This window comes from Hyalella azteca, unplaced genomic scaffold (genome assembly GCF_000764305.2).
Source record: "Hyalella azteca isolate HAZT.00-mixed unplaced genomic scaffold, Hazt_2.0.2 contig7851, whole genome shotgun sequence".
Taxonomy (NCBI): Eukaryota; Metazoa; Arthropoda; class Malacostraca; order Amphipoda; family Hyalellidae; genus Hyalella; species Hyalella azteca.
The window spans coordinates 5,287-16,420 of record NW_025937964.1 but is presented as its reverse complement, the minus strand read 5'-3'; the positions used below and the strand labels follow the sequence as shown (position 1 = coordinate 16,420).

Sequence of the window (11,134 nt, the reverse complement as noted above, 5' to 3'; positions counted from 1 at the left end):
GGGACCGTGAGGTCAACAACAAATTTCACGTCGGCCAGTGTACGGCAGAGGAACTGACTTTGGCTAGAAATAAGACAAATATACAGACAAAACTGAAGTAAAAGAATAAAGAAATTATTTCATTTCTGATCGAAAATGTTAAGAAAAAAACTCAACGCATACAAGAGAACAAAATTGCACGTGCAAAAACACGAGTACAAAGAAAACAGGGCCCATACTTTGTAAAAAAAAAGTTAAGAGATCGTAAGTTCATCAGCCAATCATTGACGGCCTTTCAGGCAAAATCCACCAATCATAGACAAAAAAATAGAGCGTAAGTACTTACGTTCGCTTAACGAGTTTTGAAATTATGGCCCCTGGGCGGAAAAACTGCGAAATTAAATCCTATCTTCAAGGAGAGAACTAAAAATTGGATGAGAACTTGCAACGGAAGGAGAGCTGAAGCTTATAACAAATAACTAAGGCAACTTTTATCACCAAGGTGCAAACAACTAGGTATATATGTGTGCTAAATTGTAAAAAGACGTGGAGAGATACGCACAAACTTCCCGAAAATAGGGTTGAATAAAATATCATTAAGCAAAAGTAAGAGAACAAATGATTAAAAAATTCACATCAGAAACTGATGTACAAAATAGCGAATAAATTACACAACGTTCACATGTAGTGGATAGTGGGCAGTATAATCCAATAGTTAATGTAATGATGACATTTACGCCTGCAATTTCTAGCACAGCCCGATGGCGACTAAATGACAAGTGACAACTGAAATGCAGCGTAACGAATTTTATAACGTTTACGGCGACAAAAATTATTATCAATCTATATTGATTCTGAATGCACCTTGCCAGAACCACGCCAAGCAGGCGCTGAATGACGAAGCATGAATAGCACAAATTTCAAGATAATATTTGTCTGAAAATGATGAAGCTACAAATACCGTTTAATTAATCAACAACAATTATCAATCATACTAACACATCATGTAGCTTTAAATATTCCAAAAACCATACCCAAAAATGCCTCTAAAAATCAAGCTTCACAACCACAACGAAGTCTTAAGTTCAATATTCAAACGAAAAATATTTCCATTGCTTAGAAGTGCAAGTAAAAACGCTTCTTTTTCTTAAAACGCGAATGTAGTGAAAATTCAAGAAAGTAAAACGATTTAATTTTGCTCTAATTAGCCATATGCAGGGCTATTCTAAATGATTGACTTAATTTAAAAACTCCTATCTATTGATATATAATTTCAAATGAATAGTTTATGCACTAATCGAATGAGGAAAAGTTAAAGTTTATTTTACAGGTTTTTCACAAAGTTTACACGGCAAACATCTAAACGGCAGCCAAACTCGTCCCACACACGAGAAAGCATATCTTCTGTTACTGAGTGCACCGTAGCAGTGATACGGTTCTTCAGATCAACCAGAGTTGCTGGTAGAGGCGGGACGTAAACTAACAGCTTCCTTGACGTAACCCCATAAGAAATAGTCACATGGGGTGAGATCAGGTGATCTCGGTGGCCAGAAGTGTAGAGCCAGATCTTCATTGCCTATGCGTCCTACCCAAATCGCGAGGGACGAGTTTGGCTGGTTTAGATGTTTGCTGTGTAGCACCTTTAGCATTTATAAATATGCAAAATAATTGTATTTTCATGTTTTTATTGGTGTATAAGTTATTAATTTAAATTTAAACCTAAATAAATATGAATTTATTAAATTGGGTTCATCCTTTAGGATAATCCTGTACTTTCATTAGTTTTCGTTGCTCATACGTCATACACGCGATTATTTCATTTTTTCAAGTCAGAGAGCGCACTCAACTTAAAACATTACTGGTACTTCACACTCAAAAATCTGAGCACAATCAAACAAGAGAAACTTATTCTACTGAGCAACTTCAGTAGCGGCTTCGGCACACGAGTAACGAATGAATAAACAACAATAAAAGCAATATGAATTAGTTTCATAGAAATATTGAAATTATTACATACAAATATCAATAAAACTAGTGTGTATTTGCATAAAAGGGAAACAGTACCAATATATGTATAGAACTTAAACCAATATGCTTTAAAATTGCTGTTACAACAAATTCATCGCAAAATTAACATCAATGAATAAAAAACACATATAAAATATTTCACCGGATCCACATTCCAAACATTCATGAGCTCATGTACCGAATGAACAGAACAAGCTGCTATTTGATCATTTTCATCATTTAAATCATCATTTAATTTTTCATTTTCATCATCAGTTTCATTATTTAGATAAAATTTGATCATACACTCCAGCAAGGCTACCACCACAACATTACACTCAAGCTTGGACAAAGACCCAGCAGCAGCAGGTCAGTGAGCTTCTGTCTGCATTTTGTGCAGGTACCCAAGTTAGCCGCCGGACTTTATATTCAAGCAATGTGGAAATAATCAAAATTTCAGTGAAAAATCAAATAGACAGAAAATGTTCCGTTTTCTAGCTTACTCAAACAAAATATAAATAACAATGAGTAGTTATGCGCTTTTCAGTGATGTTTCTTTTCTGATATGATGAGTAACACCAAATTGAAACATTAACAAACTCGACGCAATAACACATACAGGACAAAATTAAGTAAGTAAGCAACAAAGAATAGTTTAAGTCGTACTTTAAATGAATTCCAGTGAGAATGCCAATTGTTTATAAAAGGTATAAGAATAATATACACTTACCACTCGCTATCAATTTTTTTTTTTTCTTAGAAAACAAGATGAAAATTCTTTCATTACATTATTTCACTCATACACGCTTCATTCCAATTTTAACAAAATTCTATCATTTCCACCACAATTGGAATTATTCTAATCCTAATGAATTTGAATTACTACTTTGAATTAGAACACTGTTAGAACACAGAAACTTGGAAGAGATATTGTCAGTGGTGATGACCCAATGAGAACAATAGTGGGACGAATGCCCCAATAATTAGGAAGATAAACTGCTTGCAGGTAACATGTTTGGGCGCGTCAGGGTCTGCAGTGGAGGAGTTGGTGATGTCGGGCAAGATGTGCACGGTGGCGACGTATAGGAAGGTGCCTGCGCTGAACAACATGGCTATGCTGGTGTTGGCTGAGTCAGACATGCTAGGTGAACCCAACTGCACAGTAAATTGATGTGTTAAATGTTGCAATGCATCCTCGTCATATAATAATTGCCTAGAAATTAGAAGAAAATATTGTATTTGAATGAATTTTTGCACATTTATAAAGAATGTAAAAGAGGATGAACTGAACTAATTTCTTCTTCTGAGAATCTATACAAGATTTTCTAAACTCGTTGCTTCTTATGATAAAAATTAATCAGGCACAAGATTGAAAGTAGCAGAGCTTTACATTAGCACTTATGTGTTCATCTTAAAGGTTTATTAAACAAGAACAGTTCGGCACAGACTTGATACTAGATCAAACATGATATTGATCTGTGATATCTATGAATACTAAAATTTAAATTTAACAAGGTTAACCATAAATCAATGCACATCCCTGTTTACTTAAGTGAAAACTATTTCAATAAGGAAACAATCCTATACCTATATAAATTAATAATAAAAAAGTATTTCAATTCAGTTCAACTATCATTCATTTACTGACCATGGTCACCAGCGTGTAAGTAATAAATGCCCCAACAGGAGCAGCAAAAGAGAACACCAGCAGCAGCTTGTTAATCCTTCTCAAGTCATTGCCTTCCTTCACCAAGTATGAAGTCAGACCAAATGCTGTAGGCGCCTTGTGCAACATGATGGCAAAAAATACAATGAACTCCACGTCAGAGTGATGAGAAGCCACGGCAGCACCCAACGCAATGCCGTCTGCAGCAGCGTGGACTACGAGACCTAAAGTTGCTGTGCACACACGACGTGTTTTGTTTGAACTCTGCATCAGCAACACTCCTGTTAAAAGCCACGGTGATTTGTATTATGTATGTTGTTGTCAAGCTTTTGAGTATTAGGAAATTCAAACGGGGAAGACTGCAATCTAATCACATTTTATTTTGCTGATTACCTTCGAAATAATAAAGAAGAAAAGATGTTTAAACTAATTTTGTAAGTGAAAATTGATGTAAAGCCACATAAATAATAATAAATAAAAAGAATACAAATCACAGCTAACTTACTCATTAAAGTCATAAATAAATGCATTAATAGACTATGAACAAAACAGCCTCAGGGATAAATGAATAAAGATGAACGAATAATTACCAGAGCTGGGATTGCTGTCCAAGTCCCCTCTAGGACTGTGGAAGTGTGAAGAAGTAGACAACATGTCCACAAACAACATAAATAGGAAGCCTAAAAGAAGGGACAACGCCACAATCATTTCATTGTCTCTGTGGTGCTGATGTTCATGTGCAGGAGCAGCAACCACCTCGTTTACAGGCTCCAGCTCCTTGCGTGCGGCCGCTGCACTTGGGGTTTTAGATGACACCATGTCTTCCTCTAGGCCTACAAAACACTTAATTTCAGAGAGCACAAAAATTGAAAGTTTAAAATTTTGTAAGAAACAAGATTTAACAATACAAAAAATAAAATCTAAATGTAATCTAAGATTTAAAAAGTATTCTATCATCAATGACTTAAGTAAATGAATATGGTACTGGTTGCCAACTTGCCAATATTGGCTAAAAGGTTATTTTACATATACAGTAATCTATTTTTATGATTCAAATATGGACCAAGTAATTAAATTCTTATAACCTAGAGAATAAAATTATTATTTAGACTGGTCTATGTTATATAATTCGTCAATATCCATAGAAAAATAGAAAGCTGTTCAAATTTTTCAATACCTGCAAGTGAATAAATACCTGATAACCAACAAGGAACAAGTTCTACCATGACTGATTAAAACAAGAACTCAGGAAATTTTTAGATAGTTCTGATACCTTCAGAGATAATGAAAGTAGAGGCTGTACCAACAAGGAGTTCTGCACCAAAAACACTAACTCACAAGATATGTAGAGAGTTCTAATTCCTTCAGGAATAATAACAGTGAAGGCAGTACCAACAAGGAGTCCGGCACCAAAAACACTCATAAGCTCTTGGCTCTTGCCCTCACGACCCTGGAATGCAACATGGATCATTAAATGAAATAATAGTTTGGAATTCATACAACAACCATATTATCAAGTAAATAAGTATGTCAATACAATTTTTTTAAGATACATTTTGATCTGTAAATGCCAATGATATTTGACAGAATATGGTAAAACACTGACCTGAATCCAAAGTGGTAATCTGCCTGAAATGTAACAGCCTAAAAACATTGCTATAGACATCATAGTGAGCTCCAAAAATGGTTCCATTATGGGAATTAAAATGAGTTGAACTAAAAAAGAACAATCAAATAAAATATAAGTTGAAGTATTTAACCCTAATCGCCTCGGGTTTTTGTGTCACGCAACAACCTCGTATGCAAATGATATCTGCCCTTTGTTCGGTCAAGTTTTTTTTTTCGGCCTTCCATCATACATATGCCGCAATTATTTTACCACACACTAATATAGATTGTTTCCTATCAAATGCAGTCTTCAAATACACAATTGTGAACTCGAATCCATTTTTTTTATTATGAGAATGAAAAGACCAAATTTTTGGTCTCAAGCAGAGCCATTTCTGTGTATGACAACTGCAGCCACTGGATATTGAGGTGGTGATATTTCCAATGGTTAGATTCAAGGTCATTCACCTGTGCATATGCCTAACAAGCCAGACATACAGTTAACACCTTTCTAGAATTGCATGATTATGCAACAACTAATATTGAGCATTCGCATATCAAAATGAAACAAGGTGCATCTTCAATTTTTATAAATGAAACATAATACAGCAAAATCTGTATCTGTAGTATCATATCTGAACATACTCATTAGGAATCTTGCATTTATGATGATGAATGCTGGTTGGAGTATATATTAAGGCAATGAAGATCAGCATGAATTTCTATCTATCAACATTTATAACTGATTTTGTTGCAAAAAAGTAAGGTTAATGACATTATTTCTAAATTTATAACTTTCATTTGTTGTCCAATAACATAAATTCCAAATGAATACACATAATATGGTAAAGTTTTCTGATGGCTCAAATTCAAAATTTTTATTTATAATGTGAAAGAGAGTGCAAGCTACAATGCGATTATTCATCAGTTAGCAAACAGTCTGCACAAATTGGTTCGAAGTGTTGCTTACAAACAGGTTTCTGGCACATCTTGCACGGAGTTGTAATTCGGCTCATCGTGGCTTGCTTCTTCATTCTTTCCGCAGCTACCAGTAGGCGAGATTTTTCTTCAACACATTTGAAACATCGCTTTCTTGTTGTTACCAATGTAGTCACATTCGTTGCAGGACAGTTGGAGGCGGTTGCGCCAATAGGGGGCCGGGCAATAAGGCTTTCAGGTGCTGCTTCTCTGCTGGACGATGCTGCAACTGATGCTCCTGTTTCCGATACTTCTGATGTATGGCTATTACCGAGAGACCTTAGGAATGCTGCAATTTTGTGCTTTGCTGTTTTGGAAAGATGATTTTTGTTTCGTTTGTTGATGTGATCATGGACGAGTTCAGTCGCCAATTGGAATGCAAATTGAAATGAATTTGAGCTATTAGGAATTTTTTGTCGATTCAGTTCCCACAGAACTTGTGCATTGACTCGTGCTGTGTCTAGCATGAATGAAAAGACAGACATGGTCCATCGGTTGGCTTTTGTATTCGTGTTGTAAGTTCCTATTCTTTGATCTACAATATCTGTTACTCCTTTGGTGAATTCATAGAGTTTCAGGATTGCTGGCTTGTTTTTTTGATCATCTGCAGTAGTTGCTATCAGGGGGCGTAAAGTAGTGAGTGCCAACACGTTTTTCTTTCCCTTCGACTTAGTGTTTACAACATAAGAGTGGAGTGACAGTTTTTTATTGGCGTTCTCCCACATCACACGATATGAAAACTCTTCCCTGTTCTGAATAGAGGACATTTCACGGGGGATTCCTTTTCTGCTGGCCGTTATTGTTCCCAATACTGTGATATTTTTACTTAGAAGCCATTCACAGAGCTCTATATTTGTGTACAGTTGGTCCATGGTGATGTTTATTCCTTTCAGGCTGGAATATTTTTCCAGTTCTTCAATCAATCTCATCACGATTTGGGATGTTCCCTGAACATAGTATGGTGCTGGAGTTTTTACCGGTTTGCCACAATACACTGCAGTTTGATAGGTGTAAGGAAATCTGGCCGAGTTTACAGACTTGTACAAAATGCCATATTTAGCAGGCTTTTTTGGCTTGTATTGCTTGAATGCTATTTTATTACGGCAAGGGTAGAGATTTTCATTTAAGGAAAGATAGTCAGTAGGATAGAGGGCAGACCCACAATTTCTGTTGAATAATTCAAAGACATCTCTAATTGCGGCAAATTTATCATGCGGCCACCGATCAGCCCGGGTGTCGATGTTATCAAAGCAAAGGTTTGCATGAAGAAATGAGAATCTGCTTGCTGACATTGTACATGAAAATATTGGAGGTCCAACCACATTACTGAAGAGAAGTTGGTAGCTGTGGTGATTTATGCCCAAAGCTCCTCTCATGTAACATAACCCAATGAATGCTTTTATTTCATCATGGTCAGTGTATCTTATGTAATTAAATTCTGGCTTGTTTTGTGCTAGACAGACTTTTGGTCTAATTTTTTTGTTTGTTGAGTCTACAATAGCTGTGATCATGTCATTGCTAAAGAATACGTTCCAGGCTGATAAATGGCTGGCAGCCGACAAAACTTCAGGCTTTACAGTTGGTTGAGCTTGAATAATATTCTCAGAATCAGTTCTATGTTCAAAACATTGAGCTGGAGGATTGGTAGACCAAGTCAGTGTTTTTTCAGGTTCATGTTTAGTTTTCTTACTGATTATTACATTGTAGGCTTTTTCTGTACCTGGCAATTGAAAAACTTTGTAATTTTTGGGATTCAGAGCAGAATCAATGGAGCAAACTTTGCGCTTCTGAGAATTCAGTCTTGGTGTTTCTCTGAGACAAGTTTCTAATGCTTGAGTATTGTCTAAAACAAATGATTTTTCGTGAAGCAGCTCTAGGCAAAGTTCTGATGTATACTCACTTTCTTGATCGTTGTCATCAACACTGAGGATAAAGTTGACATCATCATCATCATCATTGCTGCATTCATTCTCATTGTTTATGTGTTCCATGAGTTTTTTTGTCTCACTGTCAGTCAGTTTATTGCTTGCCATTGCAAAAACATGAATTGAGACAGCGGAAGGATCAAGTAGCTCTCGTCTCTGTAACTAGTGAAAGAGTGCTAATGTGTGTTGGGCAGGAGACTTCACTGCCAGCAAGCAGAGCAGTTCACTTAGTTCCAAAAGTTAGTATGTCATTTGCTAAATGACCCACGGTACCAGTAAAGCTGCAGTAAAGCTTCTAGATCAAAATAACTAAATTATTATTGATCTAACACCAAGAATAGATCTCAGTTGAAGAGTATCTAGACAGACAAAACAGTCAGATATTCTGTTATTTTTTATGGAGATTATTATAAACAATGGGCATTTTCCCACGGACCCGGCGCGATTAGGGTTAAATTTATACTCAACTTACTACTTGATAATCATTGCTCAGTTTCACCGATATAACAATGTAAAACTTGATCTAAGTTACTAACTGCATCAAAAACTTCACAATTAAGCTTATCTGAGCTGGAGGAGTAAATGATGAAAGTACATTATAATTTTTCATTGATAATTAATGACCTGTACTGAGTAAATGATTTTACATCAATGACACCAAACTGAACAAAGCAACTGCCAAAAAACTGCTTTAAATGAACTGAAAATTATTTACCTAGTCTAGTGTGGAGAAACAAACATAATCAAACATTAATACTGAAAGATTATTCAGAACTAGTAGGTAAGACAAGCATTGCCCACTGCCCAGTATATGGAGTCCTTGTTGTTTAAAAATTCAATTTTTCCAAATCAAACAATCCCAAATCCTATCATTCCTAATATTGTAAATAATTTTTAAACTAAATTATAGTAATTGAATGGAAATTTCATTTGCCAGTGGATTCTCATGTAAGTCTTGTTTAGAAAAGAATCTTGAATTTTTTAAACTAAATTTTACTCTTGTCAAAGTGGAAGTCATATTTAATTTTAAATCCATCTCTTCATGTGATTTGTCAATGCCAAAGCTTTCCATCATTGTAAATAAAATTCCCTGGTAACATCCTAGTAGAATAAGAATTAAACTCAAAGATTATATATACGGTATATACGGTAGTTTGGCAGAAGCTTCTCTTTTATGCAAGTTTGATTGAAGACCAGAGCATGCTTTTTATCAACAATCTTCGTCTTTTCAATGAGTCAAACCAAATTTCTAGCTGGAGCCGGGAGATTGAAAAGCAGGTTTCTGAATGACATTTTAATAGACTGCGAAGTTTTGAAAATACAATTTTCATTATCAAGCTGGTGAAGGTTTTACAACACTTGAAATTAAATTTTGGGAATGACAGAAGTACCAGTACATATGAATGGTATAGTGGATACAATTTTAAAATCTTAGCTTAAAATTACTCTGAAATAATTTCAGCATCCGGACAAATCCTGTAGTTTGGAGGTTGATGGCTGGAGACTTGCTCTTGATAATGAGGGCCTCAGCTATTGCCAGTCTTGATGGGTCGGGGCACCGCATAACTATGCTGGTGCAGGCCTCCAATGTCGCTCGGGTGATGGTCTCATTGCGAGCCTCCCGCATGTGGTTCTTAGGTCCTCCAGATTGTAGATGGCATGTGAGTTGTCGGCTCAAGGTTGTGCTTGCAAGGCCAATGTAGTTCATGTTTGGAAGAAGTCTACAACCTTCTTTATTACATGAGAATTTATAAACCACATTAGTTTCTTGAAGCAGACCAGATTTTTTACAGAGATTATTATTCATTACAAGGATTTTAATTTTCTCATTTTTGTAGTAGATCAGAAGTTTTATATTTTTGTTATCCATTGTGCTCTTGATATTATTATGGAATATGAATGACTGACTGTAGGATTCGTTCATCTAGGTACTTTGTAACCTCTGTTCATCTGGTTTTGGTAGAAAACCATTGTGATGGTTCCATTAGATATTGCTTCATTGTTGGTTTGGTTTTCTCTTGAGTGGTAATTTGATATTTCAGTGTTAACTGTTCTACTTGAAAACCAATTATTGACTAAAATTTGTTTACACAATCTGAGTTGAATATTTGAAGAAGGTTGTAGACTTCTTCAAAACATAAACTACATTAGTCTTACTAGCATGACCTCAAGGCAACAACTCGCATGCCACCTACAATCAGTAGGACCTAAGAACCACATGCAGTGCAGCGGAAGGCTCACAATGAGATCATCACCCAAGCAACATTGGAAGCATGCAACAGCATAGGTAATTAGCTATGTGGTGCCCTGACCCATCAAGGCTGGCAATAGCTGAGGCCCTCATTATTAAGAGCCAACTGTGCAGAGAGTGGATGAATATTGCAAGATCTTTGGCGATGCTTCAGTAGCAAAATTTCTGCCTCCAGAAGATCTTGTCAACACATTTAGATTGAAATTCTTGCATTTAATATATTGGTCAGTCTTCGGCCAACTATTTAGAAAAAAGTAAGGTTTCTGGATTGTTGGATCGCATAGTGGAATTCTATGAAGAGAGGTACTTATGGCGGTCCACCGCCGTGCGGCAGTCTTAACCCTTCGCAAGGCCCCATGCCCTTGGCCCTTGGGCCCCTCTTGCAAGTTGCAATGGTCTATACTCAATGGTTCGACCCCATGGTCTCATCACATTCACAACTCCCTTTAGAAATATGTGGAGTTTCGAAATTGATATAAATAAATCAATAAATATTTGAACTGGGAAATTCCTTTGTTACTTACGTTGGTTCCAGAATGATATCAATGACGTAAAAAATGACAATGACATCAGTTAAAGCCTCAGCCATGATTCTAGCTCTGCTCAGTCCTTACACTTTTACCTCATACCTAATTCATGATGTTAGAACTTTGATGTTCAAATGTTGACACTACTGTCAAGTGTCAATATCACAATCAAAATTATTTCACAATCAGAAAT

At 36.0% G+C, this 11,134-nt stretch overlaps 1 protein-coding gene across 1 annotated transcript; it reads right to left on the bottom strand.

The window, feature by feature from the left end:
• Nucleotides 1–1,752: 1,752 nt before the first annotated feature.
• Nucleotides 1,753–5,482, bottom strand: LOC108668825 (zinc transporter ZIP9). The gene is made up of 5 exons (XM_018156076.2): nucleotides 5,259–5,482; nucleotides 4,991–5,102; nucleotides 4,243–4,485; nucleotides 3,635–3,933; nucleotides 1,753–3,141 (listed from the first exon to the last, which is right to left on the bottom strand). The coding sequence occupies exons 1-5, from the start codon at nucleotides 5,343–5,345 to the stop codon at nucleotides 2,920–2,922; spliced, it is 963 nt and encodes a 320-aa protein (XP_018011565.1). The 5' UTR covers nucleotides 5,346–5,482; the 3' UTR covers nucleotides 1,753–2,919.
• Nucleotides 5,483–11,134: the final 5,652 nt, after the last annotated feature.

What these genes read in the sequence shown, in the direction of transcription:
- LOC108668825 (XM_018156076.2), bottom strand. Translation starts at nt 5,345, where the DNA reads ATGGAACCATTTTTGGAGCTCACTATGATGTCTATAGCAATGTTTTTA. An exon ending in GATTACCACTTTGGATTCAG is followed by an intron (nt 5,103 to 5,258) that starts GTCAGTGTTTTA and finishes GTTGCATTCCAG; the next exon opens with GGTCGTGAGGGCAAGAGCCA. An exon ending in CTTACACGCTGGTGACCATG is followed by an intron (nt 3,142 to 3,634) that starts GTCAGTAAATGA and finishes TTTACTGTGCAG; the next exon opens with TTGGGTTCACCTAGCATGTC.